The 18,417-nt window shown below is 33.9% G+C and overlaps 2 protein-coding genes across 6 annotated transcripts in view; one reads left to right on the top strand and one right to left on the bottom strand.

Annotated features, from left to right (window-relative positions):
• The window catches only part of LOC117681859 (mucin-22), a 13,509-nt gene extending 11,137 nt beyond the window's left edge, over positions 1-2,372 (top strand). The window contains exons 12-14 of one of the 2 annotated variants that reach the window (XM_034448187.2): positions 244-339; positions 1,785-2,006; positions 2,165-2,372. In XM_034448187.2, coding sequence (XP_034304078.2) covers positions 244-339; positions 1,785-2,006; positions 2,165-2,190 — 344 coding nt within the window. In that variant the 3' untranslated portion in view covers positions 2,191-2,372. Of the gene's footprint in view, positions 1-243; positions 340-1,781; positions 2,007-2,164 lie in introns of both variants that reach the window. The other variant, XM_034448186.2, reaches the window with a different exon arrangement.
• Positions 2,362-18,417, bottom strand: LOC105334373 (zinc finger protein 816). Of its 4 annotated transcripts, none has more exons than XM_011437806.4 (8): positions 18,341-18,408; positions 16,903-16,950; positions 16,681-16,792; positions 10,624-10,768; positions 10,221-10,337; positions 7,820-7,909; positions 5,655-5,699; positions 2,362-5,511 (listed from the first exon to the last, which is right to left on the bottom strand). In XM_011437806.4, exons 3-8 carry the CDS (start codon positions 16,759-16,761, stop codon positions 3,032-3,034), a joined length of 2,958 nt encoding a protein of 985 aa, XP_011436108.3. In that variant the 5' UTR covers positions 16,762-16,792; positions 16,903-16,950; positions 18,341-18,408; the 3' UTR covers positions 2,362-3,031. The 4 variants fall into 4 exon arrangements, with proteins under 4 accessions (XP_011436108.3, XP_019925352.3, XP_019925351.3 ...); XM_020069793.3 differs by having other exon boundaries at positions 16,884-16,950; positions 18,341-18,401; XM_020069792.3 differs by lacking the exon at positions 18,341-18,408 and adding an exon at positions 17,037-17,053.

Here is an 18,417-nt window from a genome sequence, read left to right as displayed (position 1 = left end):
AATTGCATTACAATTAATCCACTATTTTATACATAGTAATTTAAAACAGTAAAATAGAAAAAAATATTGCTCACATGAATATTTTGAAATCATTCTCAAGATTACAGCTGGAACATTTATTTATTTTTAAAAATCAATTTTTTTAAATTAACTTTCTCCTATAATCATGCAACAGCATTTCATGATTTAAATACTCATAATATTGTTTAAGTTTTTGAAAATGAGTCATATTTTTAAAAACAGGAGCAGCTCCAAGTAGTTCAGTTTCTTCACATTCACCTCTGTCAGCAACAATGGCCGCCCTCACTACCAGCAATGCAAGGTCTACCACTACTGCAGGTATACAACATTAACCTTGAATCAACAAGCTCGTAGCTTATTTTTTCCATTCAGTTTATAATCAATTTTTTATTAATTTTTCATACGATTCTCAGTTCATTATATCAAAACCCACATTACTAATCATTGTCAGAATGTAATACAATGATGAGACAAAACATTATTGTTATCTTGTATGAAATATTGTCCACAAACCCTCTGAACATCTGTGTCCATTGTGTAGATAAATTCCCTCACAAGGCTGGAGTTAATGTGAGGATACGTATTCCTTGACTTTTTTAAATTTCAAATTGTGCCAGACCTTTTGAATTACATATGTATCAACAATTCAACCGTCAATTATCAGGGTCCAATTTGGAAAAACCAGTTGAATTATTGAATGGTTCAATTATGATTGCAATGCCTTTTTTTGATTGGCTTAACAAATTCATCTATAAAATCTTGTATGACATTAAATACTGTAAACGTTTTATAATTGGCGTGTACAATATTTGGCGAAAATAAGTTTCTGAACAAGTTGGCTTGGATTTGAATAAGTGTATTCTTGAATGTGACTATTCTTTATACACGTTTATCCATTGCATTTAGCCATGTACTTGATGGGAAGATGCATTCTGTCAAAAACACAAAATAGAATACACAGCAAAATGTAGTACGTTTACAGTAACTTGCCTACATCACACAAATTAATTTTTTTTTTAAATATGTAATGAAAATATTGTTTTAAAAAATAAGCATTATATTAAAATAAATTTAAGGAATGAATCCAATTTCTACCTATGGCATACTCACGTAAAACATATAACTTAAGACAGTTTACACTTTTTCATAAACTGTTACTGTGGAATCATTAAAATTCATTGTGGAACAATTTTCGACGAAAACAAATTAGGAAAGGGTTATCTGTCTTATGAAACTGAATTTAAAAACACCCACAAAATAACATCCCATGCACGAATATGATGTTAATTGTTTATAAACAAAAAAAAACCCACAATCCAAATTGGTGAGATTGGCCCAATGTTTTAAATGATTCCACAGTATGTTACACGAGTACCGAGTATAACATAGGTAGAAACTGATTCATTCCTTAAAGAGTTTTTATGAATACATTCTAGAAATTAAATGTTTGTTATATACAAGTATATTTCATTTTTCAATTGTAAATAACTCAAGTGCTTGATAAAAGAGTTGTGAGAAGGTTCAATTAGGGAAAAAATGTTTATTTTTGTAAAGTGAAAGGTCAAAATGCTGGTGTAATTCCTAGTATAAGTATTAAAAATCACAGATAATTATGCAACCATGGATTATCATAGATAAATATAAATGTATGTCTGAGTGCAATCATTAACATCAGTAAAAGCTATCAAATAACTTGATGGTAGAATATGATAGTACATTAATATGACTTTAATACTAGACCTCTCTATATTTTTATTCAGCAGCACAACAAATGACCACCACAACTTTAAAACCCAAAGTACACAAATCTACCCCGGGGAGCCCCTCTCAGACAACAGCTGTTATAAAGACAACAACAGCCAACATTCTTCCTTCTGGGTCAGCCTCGTTTTACGACCCTCGTGACCCCCCAGACTGCATGCGAACACTTCTAACGTATCCTTGCAGTCTCAACATCATACAAATGCATTGCAAATATTCATGTGGTATGTTTGTATTTCTTAGTTTCAAACCTAGACTCATATCTAAAACTATTTGATGATATATTTATAAAAAACCAATTTGCCGGTTTAATAGTTATACGTTGGAAAATTCTTAAGAAAAGATTCAATATTTTATCACTATCAATTCTTTTTTTTTACAGCATCACAAAAGAAGCCAAATGGATAACATTTTTCTGAAGGGAAGATAATATATTGTGTACCTTTGTTAAAACAATGGAAATATGTGATACAATGTGACAATTCATTAAATTGTTCCATTATTGGTAAAAATTTTGTTTGTTGATATTATACCTCATATTGATCAAATTAAAGTTAAAAAAAACAGCAAAGCTAAACAAATAAATTGTTTCATTTATTTCAAATAGAAATAAGTTACAGTAAGTGTTCAGTAACAAATACAAAATATGTAAAAGAACATGCCCAAATTCTTTTCTTCCTTTTTGAATATTTTTGGTCAAACTGTATGACTCCAGATTGATCACTTTATTGTCCTTCTTTATGACAAATAGTCTCATTATTTAGTCCGATCTGATAAACTTATGATGGTATGACAAGTCTAAATAATGTATATAACACACAAAGAAATATAATGACTAAAATACTGATTCAACACTTCATCATTTACTTCGTAAAACTAGATTACACATAAAAATCACTACATCTGCTGTCTTATATTTTAAAAATAAATACTATGGTTTTATCAATATTCATCAAACACTATTTTTTGTAGATTTTGGTATTTAAGCTAATCCTTGAATAGAGATGGTCATCAAAGTAATAAATTTTACAACAATATGTGTATTATACTTTACCGGTACTCGAACCCTTGTCCACAAATTCTTAAATCCATCAAACTGTAATTTTTATTTAATCCTATTGATGTCCATAAATATTAATGAAACCACAAATGCATCTCTTTAACGTACATACCAGTAATTTTTCCACTGAGATTAAAGAGCATTTATTCAGTATGAATTAATCTGAAAGTACAAAAAATCAAGGATGTCTCAACTATTTTCTGTTGATAACTGCAAAGACAAGCTCCCATCGCTATTCCGTATTGCATAGATCACACCCCCTGTATCTTGGGCTGTGACGAGTTCATTGGGCAGTGAGTTCAGATAGATGACCTGCTCCCCAGCACTGTCTAAACAGACCTCATCTGTTGTTTCCTCTATCTGATATTCCTTGACTTCCTCCATTATCTCCGTCTGTGAGTTGGCCTCCGATACAAAGTCCCTTCCTGCAGGGTTTACTGAGGAACTTGCTGCCTGCTCAATCTTGGTGATATCAGAGCTGGCATTTGCTAAGATCTGGAGAAGTTGCTCCTGAGCATCAGAATTCTGCAGTTCATAGGTGGTCTCAGTCTGATAATCTGCCTCTTCAAGCTCTACAGACTCCGGTTCCTGTTTCAATATGGTAACATCTGGTATACCCATAGGTGAGCTTTTGACTTGTGTGTGCACCATATGGTAGGTCTTTGGTTTTCTAATGCTGAGAACCCGTTTATCTGCTCTCATACGAGGACTTTCTCCCTCCTGCATCTTCATGGCTGAGAGTCCTCCAGATATAACTTTGTTATGAACATTCATCATGTGGCGTTTCAAACTTCCCCACCTCTTAACTGTGGTTTGACAAATTTCACACTTGATACTCTTTTCATTGGAGTGAATTAGCATGTGGTTACTCATGTCTGTCCTACAATTGAAATATCTGAAGCAAATGTCACAGTGATGGAGTCTCCCATAGGACTTTGCTTTTTCTATATTTCCAATAGCCAGGGCATGGTTTTGGGAATGTGACTGCCATACTTGATAGATTTTAAAGCTTTTATTGCAGCCCTCCCACTCGCATTCATAAGGACGCTCATCAGAGTGCCGGACTTTCATGTGATACTGTAGGCTACCCATCTGCCTTGTACGATGTCCACATATTTCACAGACACATGGTTTCTCATCTGAATGCATATATTTGGTGTGCAATTTCAAGCTATCTTTTGAACAAAGATATTTCTGGCATATTTTACATTGCAACTCTGGATCATCCTCTCTCTTCTTGTGTGTTCTCAAGTGAATTTTCATATTGTCTTCTCGCCTGAACTTTCTGTCACATACTTCACATTTGAACTTCTTGTTGGCCTCATGAACATCTAGTTTGTGTTGCTTCAAGTCAAAATTATTAGGGAAGCGCAATCCACATTCATTGCACATGACAGGTAAGGATGGATTCAGCTGACTGTTGTTTATTCTTCTGTGGTAGTTGCGGTGACTTTCAAATTCTCTGATTCGCTGGAATGTTTTGTTACAATTTTGACAGAAAAATGGGTAAGTGGTTTCATGGAAAGTTTCCATGTGATTCATAAAGAAGTTGTTGTTATCAAATATTAAATCACAATTCCTCATTGGACAATTTCTCTTCCACACAGGTTGGCAGTTGTTCTCTTTGATATGATGAAGACAGTTTTCCTTAATGAAATATTCCACTCTACAATGGCTGCACTTGTAAACATTTGGTTTCTTCTTTTTGCTCACTGTAATTAGCGTCCTCATTACCTCCTCCGAACTTTTCTGTAAACCATCATGCCTTGTTTGTTTCATATGCTTGATAAGGAATGCAATATCATCAAAAGTTTCTTCACAAGTGTAACACTTGAACACCGAACCTTTCACAAAGTTATCATGTATTTTGTAGGTTCTCTCATTGACTTTCAAAGCCACTGACAGAGGATTGAATCCAGCCATTTTTTTCTTAATCTTGACAATTTTTCTCATTTCAGCATTACTAGAATGACTGTTGTCTTCATTAGAATCGTCTACTTCATTTTCATCTAAGATGTCCGAGCTTTGATCTTCAGTTTCGACTCTCTTTGAGCTTGAAAAGTCATCTGCATGCATCAGTTCTACATGTTTTTCTAGCATTTTTGTGGTTTTGAACTTTCCTTCACACTGTTGGCAATCATACAAAATTTCCTCTTTCCTTTTTTCTGCTAGGCTCTTCTTCTCTTCCTTTCTTTTTGGTGACTCTGACACAGTGTCGTGTTTACCTAATGAGACTAGAATGTCCGTTTCTTCCTCTAATATCTTAGACCACACCTCTGGGTGATTTATTCGAAGGTGATTTTCAATCAATTCCTGAGTTGAAAATTTCTCCCCACAAGTCTGACAAATGTGATGCCCCTTTCTCTTCTTGGGTATAGTCTGAGTTTCACATGAGTTTTCTGTACCTGAAGCTTCCAAACTCTCTGTTGTCTCAGTTATTTCTTGTATTTCATCCTTACCATGTGTAGACTCTTTCCATTCCTCATCTTTCTCTTCTACTGCTACCTTTGTTTGACTGATGCATTTTGCGTTACTCACATTAGTTTTGGATGGTGACTTGGCAGGCGCGTCAATGGTGACACTTTCAGGACTTGTGCCACGTATCTTTTTCTTTTTTTCTAAGGAGACGTAGCCAAGTGATTCAAGTGTTTTTCTTTTGACTCTTCTCCCTAATTGCAAAAGATATTACATGTACCATCTATTACTACATTAAAATCAAACTGCAATTTGTAAATAAAATACAAACAATTTGACAACTAATTAATGTCTGGGGAAGATTTTTTATAACCTGCAATTACTTTCTCATACTTACCACTTCTTGTAACTTTACATTCTGTTTCTGCCTCTGAGTTGTCAGCTGTAAAATATAAATACATTACAATGTAACAAATGGTAACAAATGGTAATAATTTTTTTAATACTATTAGTCTGCCAAAGCTTAAAAAGGTATACCTGGTACATCTGTTGCTGAGAAAAATTTGACAGAAATTTGTCACAGGCAGACGCACATACAAATACCAGTAATACCGTAGTATAACAGTATACACCTGTTTTCTTTAGCGCAAGGGTATCTGATAGCTGATCTGACAAGTTTAATGAGCTAATGAGTTTATTGCTGAAAGAAGAAGTCCTTGTAATTACCTGACAGAGACAACTATATGACAGATAAGATGTTTCATTCCTATATACTATAATAATCAAAGTGAGAAACAGTGACATTTTGAACCTTGGAAATCTCTGAGTTTTTTTTCATACATGTGACAAGTCAAGACACATTTGAAGTGATTGGAAGGGCTGAGATGATACATCGTTTCCTGTATTGATATGAATCACGATATTTGTGTCAAGATACAATACATGTACATATCATAATCATTTCCTTTTGATAAAAAAGTTATCTTTTAAAAAGATATATTTCATAAAGTCATATTATTTTTAATTGAAGCCTTGAAAGAAACAGCTCTACATTTCCATTGTATGGTTACCATTTTTAATGCACTGTAGTCTTGGGAAATAGATGTATTTAATTGTGAGTTTTCACTGAAAAATATTTCATGTGTAAATCACGAAATAGTCTCTCTGTATTGATATTTATACTCTCTTATTGATATGCACATCATCTGCACATTATACAGTGAAACTTCTCAAAATCGGCACCCATGAAAACCAGCACCCCCTCAATATCGGCCGATTTAAAAAGTCCCGGCCAGCTCTCTATTTCTTTTATAGAAAACCGGCACCCCCTGAATTCCGGAAACCAGCCGTTTTTTATCGGCCAGTCTTTAACAAACGTGTGAAATATACCCTCACAAAACCGGCATATAGCCAGAGGACAAAGAAACCCCTATAATTGACGGAAGGTGTGAAAACAGCAGGTACACCGACTCGACAGAGTGTCAGTGTGATAGGTGCTAATTATGCGTGTTGAATATGGCTTTATAACGGGTTGTTTAATAAATGTTGTTATATTAAATAATTGAGAAATCGTGTTTTTTGTGTTTATTATTGTTTTATTTTTTAATTCATCGATTCGATTTGTATTTAGTTATTGTATTTTATTTTATACTACACTGAGTAAAGATTAGAACTCAGCAATTAATCGAATGTCAATGATACAAGTGGTATAACTGTTAAGAAATAACAAATTCTTGATTTGACTTTTTTAAATGTTTCATCTACTTGATTTTTTTTTACATTCACACAAAAACAATTATTTTCATATCAGATGTTTCCAAAACTAAAATATTTTATCAGAATTTCAATGTAAGCGCAATTTGATATAAGCGACCTTTCACAGAAAATTTGACATATGAGTTTGTACACACGTAAATGTACAACGTTGGTGTTCTATCTTTGTGATCATGTTTGTACAATGCTTTTACATATCGACTTTGAAATATTATACAATCATTGTTATCATGTTTAGTTCATTTTCACTATAAATTTTTTTAAAAAACCAAATCTTATTACTGACTATAGGCTACACAAAGCATTATACATGTACATCTATACATGTATTGTATTTATATAAATGGCTTAAACAGAGACATAATTTCCTTGACAATGGCTAGTTTTAACTGAACCTCAGTAAACCAGCACCCCCTGTAAACCGGCCCTTTTGTCCGGTCCGGTAGCCTGCCGGTTTAGAGAAGTTTCGCTGTATTGATATTGAATATCTTGTCCCATCCCTAGAAATTGGTGACATTTTGAATCTGGGAAATCTCCGGCTCTTCTAATTTGCATAACAAAGGAAGGGAGAATACTCTACATAGAGTTTAGTCTTGTGGAAATTTGGAAAAAATAAGAACAAAAGGTTGTCTTCAAAAGCAATAAGATCACAGTTTTAATGTTTGAATGTTCTACAATTTGATTGAGCAAGTAAATCTCTAACAACCGTTATTTAATACAACAAGCAATCATACTAGTTAAGATGTTAAGTTTTGGTGAAGTTTTAAACTAAGAACTTCTCAGTCTTACTATTTGCTGTTATGTCTTCCTCTGTTATCTCATCATCTTCCTCCAAATGGGGGTCTTCATCCTTTTCAACAATTTCTAATTTCTTTGCCACTGAAATATTAGCATATTTTCCAAATTCAAACATACTATAATTTTTATCATTATAGAATGTAGAAAGAACCAGTGTTTTGAGTGTATTCTTAATCAATAAATGAAATGGTTCCACTTTATCTGAAATCTGTTAGTGAAAAAGGGGATGGTACATGTATTGATATAAGAAGAAATATCTTTTATTTGATATAAATATTTTTAATTTCATGATTTGCAACAATCTTTCCTAGCCAAGGTTGACAATTCACAGTGTTTCTCTTTTAAAGCAACATTGATTGTCACCTTTGGCTTGCAAAGGTGCCTCAATGAACACACAAAAACTTTAAACTCAAAAATACCCAAAATGAGTTAAAAATGTAGGAACTGATCTTTTTCTTTTTTTTTTACTGAAATATGGATTAGTACCCTAATTTGCCAAATAAATTATGCAGTTGTGTGTAATACGCAACCCCCCCCCCCCCTTTTGGGCATGAAAATACGTAAAAAAACAAAAAAAACACAAAAAACATAGTTCAGATGTAAAATATGCACCAAGACTTTTGACCAACATGTCATTGTAATTCAGGGAAAAAAGAAAAATTTTACACGCTTCAGACGCAGATTTTTAAAAAGGTCTTTAAGTTGACTTTCTGCGTGGTTATCTTCAAACAGATCAAAGGGGTGACCGATCAGAGACAACAGGTTATTTACTCAAGGTGTTACATTTCTTTGCCCAACAGTGGTAAGTGCACATGTACAACAATGGCTTCGATACTGACGATACGGCCAAAGAGGTTTTAAAAATAAAGTGAGACAAATCTTCGAAATGAGTTAATAGTAATTGATCATGTGCCAGGGGCTGACAAATACATTTTTTAAGCACTTGCCCTCGGGCAAGTGACAAGGCAAAATTTACTTGCCCTACCTCAATATCTACTAGCCCAAACAAATTCTTTATTGTGATTAAAAATAACAATACACATACCATACGATGTTTTTGCCCTTCACTTTAAATTTTTCCACTTTTAAAACGGGTACTCTTCATAAAATATATAGTTTTGATTCAACATCTCTTCCTCTTGGTTTTCTCGAGAGTGTGTTAAAAAATCAACACATAACATGTTGATATTTAGTTGGATTTGTTTTAAAGGTAAAAAACAAACATTTTATAAACAGTTTTGGGTGTTTTGATAATTTTTATCACCTTAGGTGAATGTCCGAGATAATAGGTCACAAGCGCACACGTCTTCACGGCCATGATTTCATTTAGGCCACAGAGGTGTTAAAAACAAAGGTGAAATGAATCATTAGGAGTTGTATCTAATCATATTAAGCCTGATATTTTAATTCTAAAAAAGTTCTAGGCTATGATTATGATTAGCGAGTGATAACGGGCACACATCTATTTTTAACATCAGTTATGGCGGCGTACATGGAGACGGTGAACACAGCTCAAAGAAGTAGAACATAGAATAAATAGCTCAAATTGATGTTAGATTGTCAGATTATAATTAAAACAGTTTTTGCAATTAAACACTTTAACAAAGATTAAATTAGTTTTAAACATTATGATAAACAAACGCAAGAACAGTGGAACTGAAGAACAGTAGTTAGAATTTTATTTCATTATGATATAGCCTATGCTGCACCTGAAAAAAAAAACCCGTCAAAATCATATTGTGGTGTACAGTATGATTTGAGCACCCTTACATCGTAAAGAATTTTCTATAAAAAAGTGAGTATTATGTTCAGCGAAATACGGTACTTTCATTTTCAGTACATATGCGAAAGTTTAAAAAGTCACTTGCCCAGGGGCAAGTCCCTACCAATTTTTTACTTGCCCGATCGGAAAAAACACTTGCCCCGGGCGTCGGGCAATCGGATTTGTCAGCCCCTGATGTGCTTATAATGTGAAATGAATTCGAAAAAACACTTGATAGCAATCAGGCCTGCAATCTGGATCTACTGCACATATCCTATTATAACATTTGTAGTATGGGCGTACACAGAGATGGTGAAGGGATAGCTCTGACTGCCGAGTAAACAATCTATATTGGTTTTAAATTACAATTTTGATACAATTTATCTATCATCAGATTAAAAGCAACACACTTTTTTATTGAATATGCCTAAACTAAAATTTTTAATTGTTCAAAATGTGATAAACAAAGAGACATTTTCGTATTAAGGCAATGTACTGAATTACGATATACTTTTTACCAGTACTTGTTTAAAAGAGTCTCAAAATTGTGATGTATAATATGCACCCCTTTCTCACAAACTTGTTGAGAAAAAAAAGTGTGTATTATATTCGGCAAATTACGGTAATCACCTTTAGGTGGTCTTCCCCTTTTCCGCTTGGGTTTGATGACATCAGAAACTTCTGGGATGATGTTTTGATCTCTACTGGATGGACTTTGTTCCATTTCTGACTTTACATTCACATCTCCTGTAAACAAACATTGAATATGAAGTTAGCACAATTTGGCCAAATAGAAAGAAATATGCTAAGATTGGAAGGACGGACAGATGGAAAGACAAACTGATCACTTTCCAGCCTCATTCTCACTATAGGGCTACCACAGAGCTGGGTCCTAATTAAAACTGATATGTTCTAGTCATTTTCTAGAAAGTGGAATTAGAATGTGTTGCAACATTCCATGATTTTAATTCATAAGTGCTTGATTTTATGGTCACATGAAAATGAGTCTTATGGTAAATTAAATAGCGTTTACCAAAACAAAACTTGTGGAATCTCATTGCTAGGCCCTCATCTTGTACAAGAAAATCCTTTCCTTTTTCAGATCCAAGGATGTGTATGGTAGTACCGTTTGCAGTGATCAACAAACTTTCCTCTTCGCTGCTATGCAACTTAACAAGCTTCAAGAATAAACATAACATTATATGTACATGATTCATCATGCATAGATCAACAATCAAAATGTATACATATCAGAAGTGCCTTGACAGGGCAAAGAGCACAAAAAGCCAGTGGTCCCATTCCTAATAATATCATTGAGCCATTTGACATTCCTGGAGCAAAGGAAGCATAGATACAGTAGTCTTCATATGACATATATTTTCCTTCTAATTAAGTTACATATAAGACATATGTCTTTTTCTTCGATATTTATAAATTGAAGAAGGCAGTTAGGCTTTAATAACATATTGTTTGACGATCAGAAAATGTGTTTGTTACAAAATGTCCAGTAAAGTCGTTTTACCGGTAACTAATATTTGCCAGTATCGATTAATTTTTAAAAAAATTATTGGTGAAAAACAAAGTTACCCCGGTAATGTTTTAAAAAATCCAAGCTAAGTAATAATAATACAGAAATAAATATTCGACCAGTGTGTGGAGTTGTTTGACATTTTCACGATTATTTACCATATTGTTTACAAATTAAAAAGGTGACCCAGATATGAACTGCCGGAAGTGCAAGACAGAAAAAACGAAAGTGTGAAAACAATTAAACCTAATTATGAAAATAAGTTTGTTGTTGACCACTTTTTAGTGGATAATTAGTAATTATAATCCCTTTAATGAGATTATGCACCATATCAAATAATAATGGATCTTTAAATGAAATTACGACTTCAAATAGAACCAAGTGTAGTTTTCCTAGTGTCGGTTCATTGCGACAGAAGTATGATTTGGCTGGATATACTGATAGATATACGGGCAAAACAAAGACAAATGGCAATTACTTATCATCAATTACTACAGGTATTATAAAGTGTTTTCATAAAAATTCCCTGACAAAATAACAATCATATTATTTGTTTAAATAACATATTTCCACAATTATTTTTCCTTCTTCATTTATAAGTCTATCGACATGTACCTCTAGTACATTTTTTAAATTAATCCACACCAAAAAATATGGTCAGAAGTGATAGAGGGTGCTTGTTTCAATACTAGAAAATGTATTCAAAACTAGGAAAATGGAGGGGGTGTTGAAATTAGTACATGTATCTCCATAATTCATCCTTTATATTTTCGGAAGTTTGATACTACAGTTTTGAAGGACAAAGAAACGTGATTTAAACCAAAAACAAGAGGCCCAGGGGCCACATCGCTCACCTGAGCAACAATTGCCTTAATTCTGATCAAATTAGCATTACAGTATCAAAATATCTTGACAACTAAGTACAGTAGATCTTGCTAAAAAAAATAGAAAATCTGTCAATTTTTATCCACCTCTTTTTTTGGGTAAATACCAAGCCCCTTTTGTTGTTGTACCTGTAAGAAGATTTTTCTCTATTCCAATTTACCCCCCCCCCCCCTCCATTTCGTGGCCCCCCCTTTTCTCTAGGGAATCATGGTTTCATCAAACTTAAATCTGTATAACCTGTGCTTTCACACTAAGTACTGAGTTTTGGACCGAAAACTTTCCCAGAATATTTTTAAAGATTTTCTCTATATATTCCTATGTAAAAATTCAAACTGCCGTCACGGCCCAGCATTATCACTAGGGACTGTGATTTAGCAAACTTGAATTTACACTATCCGAGGATGCATCTACACAAGTTTAGGCTTTTCTGGCCAAATAGTCTTTAAAAAGAAGATATTAAAGATTTTCTCTATATATTCCTATGTAAAAATTCATCCCCCATTGTGGCCTCACCATACCCCATGACTATTATTTAAACAAACTTGAATCTTTACGATCTTGGGATGCTTCCACTTAAATTTGGGCTTTCCTGGCCTTATAGTTTTGAGAAGAAGATTTTTAAAGATTTTCTCTATATATAAAAATTTATCCCCCATTGTGGCCCCGCCCTACCCCCAGGGACCATGATTTGAACAAACTTGAATCTACATTATCTGAGGATGGTTACAATTTGAGCTTTCTTGGCCATAAAGTTTTGAAAAGAATTTTTTTTAAAGATTTTCTCTATATATTCCTATATAAAAATTTATCCCCTAATTGTGGCCCCACCCTACCCCTGGGGACCATGATTTGAACAAACTTGAATCTACACTATCTGAGGATGCTTCCACTCAAATTTAAGCTTTTCTGGCCTTATAGTTTTTGAGAAGAAGATTTTTAAAAAAAATTTCGATATATTCCTATGTAAAACATGACCCCCCTCTTGTGGCCCCACCCTACCCCCGGGGACCATAATTTGAACAAACTTGAATCTACACTACCTGAGGATGCTTCCATTTTAATTTGAGCTTTTCTGGCCTGATAGTTTTTTAGAAGAAGATTTTTAAAGATTTTGTCTATATATTTCTATGTAAAACTTGATCCCCTAATTGTGGCCCCACCCTACCCCTGGGGACCATGATTTGAACAAACTTGAATCTACACTATCTGAGGATGCTTCCACTCAAATTTAAGCTTTTCTGACCTTATAGTTTTTGAGAAGAAGATTTTTAAAAAAAAATTCTGTATATTCCTATGTAAAACATGACCCCCCTCTTGTGGCCCCACCCTACCCTCGGGGTCCATAATTTGAACAAACTTGAATCTACACTACCTGAGGATGCTTCCATTTTAATTTGAGCTTTTCTGGCCTGATAGTTTTTTAGAAGAAGATTTTTAAAGATTTTGTCTATATATTTCTATGTAAAACTTGATCCCCTAATTGTGGCCCCACCCTAGCCCCGGAGACCATGATTTGAACAAACTTGAATCTACACTACCTGAGGAAGCTTCCACTTTTATTTGAGCTTTTCTGGCCTAATAATTTTTTAGAAGAAGATTTTTAAAGATTTTCTCTATATATTCCTATGTAAAACTTGATCCCCCCATTGTGGCCCCACCCTTCCCCTGGGGACCATGATTTGAACAAACTTGAATCTACACTACCTGAGGAAGCTTCCACTTTGATTTGAGCTTCTCTGGCCTAATAATGTTTTAGAAGAAGATTTTTAAAGATTTTCTCTATATATTCCTATGTAAAACTTGATCCCCCCATTGAGGCCCCACCCTACCCCCGGGGACCATGATTTGAACAAACTTGAATCTACACTATCTGAGGAGGCTCCCATTTTAATTTGAGCTTTTCTGGCCTTATAGTTTTTTAGAAGAAGATTTTTAAAGATTTTGTCTATATATTCCTATATAAAAATTTATCCCCCCATTGTGGCCCCTCCCTACCCCTGGGGACCATAATTTGAACAAACTTGAATCTACACTATCTGAGGATGCTTCCACTCAAATTTAAGCTTTTCTGGCCTTATAGTTTTTGAGAAGAAGATTTTTAAAAAAATTTTCGATATATTCCTATGTAAAACATGACCCCCCTCTTGTGGCCCCACCCTACCCCCGGGGTCCATAATTTGAACAAACTTGAATCTACACTACCTGAGGAAGCTTCCATTTTAATTTGAGCTTTTCTGGCCTGATAGTTTTTTAGAAGAAGATTTTTAAAGATTTTGTCTATATATTTCTATGTAAAACTCGATCCCCTAATTGTGGCCCCACCCTAGCCCCGGAGACCATGATTTGAACAAACTTGAATCTACACTACCTGAGGAAGCTTCCACTTTTATTTGAGCTTTTCTGGCCTAATAATTTTTTAGAAGAAGATTTTTAAAGATTTTCTCTATATATTCCTATGTAAAACTTGATCCCCCCCATTGTGGCCCCACCCTACCCCTGGGGATCATGATTTGAACAAACTTGAATCTACACTACCTGAGGAAGCTTCCACTTTGATTTGAGCTTCTCTGGCCTAATAATGTTTTAGAAGAAGATTTTTAAAGATTTTCTCTATATATTCCTATGTAAAACTTGATCCCCCCATTGAGGCCCCACCCTACCCTCGGGGACCATGATTTGAACAAACTTGAATCTACACTATCTGAGGAGGCTCCCATTTTAATTTGAGCTTTTCTGGCCTGATAGTTTTTTAGAAGAAGATTTTTAAGGATTTTGTCTATATATTTCTATGTAAAACTTGATCCCCCCATTGTGGCCCCTCCCTACCCCTGGGGACCATAATTTGAACAAACTTGAATCTACACTACCTGAGGATGCCGCCACACAAGTTTGAGCTTTTCAGGCCGAATAGTTTTTGAGAAGAAGATTTTTGAAAAATACCAACAAAGAAGAAGGTACAGTTTCTTTTAATATTTGCCCTAAAATTCAAAAGTGATTTAAATCTCATGAAAATACACATATGCTATCTTGAACATGTATGTATATAAAATACCAAGTTATACACTTTTATCTTGATTCAAAAAATAATTATGACTTTAACATTTTGGCAAATTTCTAAGATTAAGTCAAAAATGATTAAAAATGGCACATTTTCTCATAGTTTTTTGAAGAGGAAAATGCGTCCGCAGCCGTCGCCCACAACAAAATTCATATATTTTATTTGTCGTAACATGATAAAGTTATAATGTGAGTTTCATCGTGGGCGACAGCTGCGGACATAGTTTTCTATTAAAAAGACTACTGAGGATTTGGTGTCTTCTGCTCAGTTTTATGAAAATTACGGGAAAATGCACTGTTTGTGACGTCACAATTACCCTTGTGAAAGTCTTATCAGTAAAATATTTATAGATTCTTAGTTTATGAATATTATTGTGTAGATAAATGTTACATTTCCATTTTTTGTGATATTTTTAAAAATTACTTTAAAACAGGGCAAAATATGACTGAAACTGTACCTAGTTCTTTTCAATAATTCTCAATTATCTCCCCTTTAAAGAGGGCGTGGCCCTTCATTTGAACAAACTTGAATCCCCTTTACCTAGTGGTGCTTTGTGCCAAATTTGGTTGAAATCTGCCCAGTGGTTCTTGAGAAGAAGATGAAAATGTGAAAAGTTTACAACGCCAACGCCGACAACGACAACGACGACAGACAACGGACAAATTGTGATCAGAAAAGCTCACTTGAGCCTTTGGCTCAGGTGAGCTAATAAAAACATTTGGATTCCGATAATAATAGTCGCATGCACGACAAAACCGCATACTGATTCGTTACCGGTAAAATGACTTAATGAAAAGTTTAAGTTTAGTTATTTGAGGAAATTTGTCAAGGTGACCTCCAACAATGTAGCCAATGGGAAATAACTCCTGCTAAAATTGCATCCATCAAAGTGAATTTGTACGTTGTTGGGGCCATTTTTTCAAATCTAAATTTTTGTTGTTCTTTTACATCCCTTAAATGAAGATGACAATGATAGTAGAGATTGATGAATTTATCAAAATTAATAAATATCTGCAAGCACTTCACAGCAAAGTTTCGGAATGTGTCACACAGTGCAACAAATGAATACATGTATCATATTAAGGTTCCTCCACACCATATGACCTGTACTTTTTTGGAAGTACATCACAACATGGCGAATTCACAGTATTGCTCTGGCTAAAATATTGATCAATTTGAGTGTCGTACTTTGTAGCTCAGTAAGTTATAATCATCTGACAGCCAATCTTCATGTGCCGGTTCAAGTCTAACAGGAGCTTTTATTTTCGTTCATTGACTTGCACAAAGTTCTTAAATTTTACATTTTTTTAAAAAAAATTGAAATTGTTTTCTTCTATTTACAAGTTGTATGCATATAAGAATATCATACCTTTACATTATACATAAGTTTGTTTTGTTTTGATAACACTTATCAAGGTGTGTGGAGGAACCTTAAACCATTCTTTATAAGTACCGTACATGTACCAGTATGTGTACCGTATGTGCCGAATTGGCCCACTGCATGGAACAATGCCCCATCTCCAGGCTTGTGCCACCTGTATGTGGACTTAATTTTCAAACTTATAGTCAGAAAAAGAAAACAAATGCTTTATGCAGGGGAAAAAATATTTAAATCTTACAAGGGCATCAATGTCGCTGAACATGGAATCCTTCAGCAGTTTTGAAACCACTTCACTGTCCTCTGTCAGGAGTGGTTCCATTCTGTAACCAGTGTGTTACATCAAATGCAACCTGAAAACAAAATAAACAGTTATTTAATTTTAAAACTCCAATCCAATATATTTCAGAGAAAATAATTTACAATGCAAAACAGATGATTTACAATAATATTGGAACTGTACTTTAATCAGGAAATGTCAACTGTAATATGTACGTCTTATTTTTGGAGTCTGCAAGAAAAAAAACAAAGTGCATGTGAAAAACTTAAGAAGTGCATTGTACAATTAAAATAATTTTGACCAGCTGTGCAATAAACCTTTTGAATATACTGGTGTCATAAACTGGACCCATATTGGCCGCAACTCCAGGTCAGGTTCTCAAGGGAACAGGTAAAAATGTATTTTATTTTTTACATTTGTTTTTGAAGTACCGGTATATGCCAGAATACATCCCCTGGTGATTAACTTGATGCATGTTTTCTTCACTTAAACTTATTTGAACGGTAAACACGAAAGGACTATGTGCGGTATGGTCTAATATCTGCCCCAAATTTTAACCAATTTTTAAATAGTGTCGTATAAAAATCAAATCTTCAGAAATCATTGTACAGTGGACGCCTATCACTATAATCTTGATTTTAACCACCATTGCTCATTCCCTATTTATATATGACGTCAACTATATGACCTTATTCCCGCAAATTTGCAAACAGATGAAAATATTCTCATTTTTGCTTTATATTTTGCATTCGGAAGTATAGAGCGCAGGTCTGCTCAAGTAAGATTTTAACATATGTTTTTGATAATTATACACATTATACTAAAAAATTGTACTTGAGCAAGCCTGTGCTCAATGTTTCCCAGTCGAAAAACTATCGGAAAACACCCATATTTTGCTTTAAAACATCAATTTATCAAAATTAAGCAATCTTCATGACGTCATTTCTACATTATGACGTCACTGTGGTGATAACCTTTTGCACCCTTATTTTTAATATGATTCTAACTAACTTCACCCTTATTTTTAAAGCGCTTTTTTAAAACTTTATTTTGGGGGCAAAAAATGCATAAAACCGCACATAGTCCTTTTGTTTGTTCAATATGGAAAAAGAGGTATCATACAAGTGTTTTCACCACCAAATTTGGGTCAAACTACCAATTAAAGGCTGTAAAAGTAATTACGGTCATTTATATATGCTTAAACAGTTTATTTTCAAATAAAATTCGAATATTTTCCTCTTTTTATCCCACCCAAAGTTGGATAAAATTAGTCACATTATCAATGATATTAACACTTGATGTCAAATATTAAAACATGAATATGGATGCGTTTTAAAATGTTAGATAAAGTAAATAATAAAAAAAAACTTATGAATTATTTAATCAACATTCATCACAAGACAACAACTAATAAATGTCACGAGAACCAAGTACTTCAATTAGGAATATGGAATAACTACAATGTTGGTCCGTTTCCGCCATTTTATACTGGCAAAAATTGTCTGGTCATTGAAGAGTAAAATAAGTCGATATATCACAATAGGCCTGTGGAAAACCAAGTCACAGACCTTGTTAATATATTGAATGATTTGAACTACTTCAAAAACAGCTGAAAACTTACAATCGTAGACGCTGACCTCCTTCGCCACCTATTTTACCTACGCCGGAAGAGTGGAAAGCGTTGGACAAGTTGTTCTT

This window comes from Magallana gigas, chromosome 2 (assembly GCF_963853765.1).
Source record: "Magallana gigas chromosome 2, xbMagGiga1.1, whole genome shotgun sequence".
Taxonomy (NCBI): domain Eukaryota; kingdom Metazoa; phylum Mollusca; class Bivalvia; order Ostreida; family Ostreidae; genus Magallana; species Magallana gigas.
The sequence above is the reverse complement of the archived record's forward strand: the minus strand, read 5'-3'. Positions and strand labels throughout refer to the sequence as shown.

Excerpts from the sequence above, each read along its gene's own strand:
- LOC105334373 (XM_011437807.4), bottom strand. The coding sequence starts at position 16,761 with ATGGAACCACTCCTGACAGAGGACAGTGAAGTGGTTTCAAAACTGCTG. Across the intron at positions 10,338-10,623 it reads ATTCCACAAGTTTTGTTTTG|GAGATGTGAATGTAAAGTCA; the intron begins GTAAACGCTATT and ends GTTTGTTTACAG. Across the intron at positions 5,700-7,819 it reads GGAAGACATAACAGCAAATA|CTGACAACTCAGAGGCAGAA; the intron begins GTAAGACTGAGA and ends TATATTTTACAG.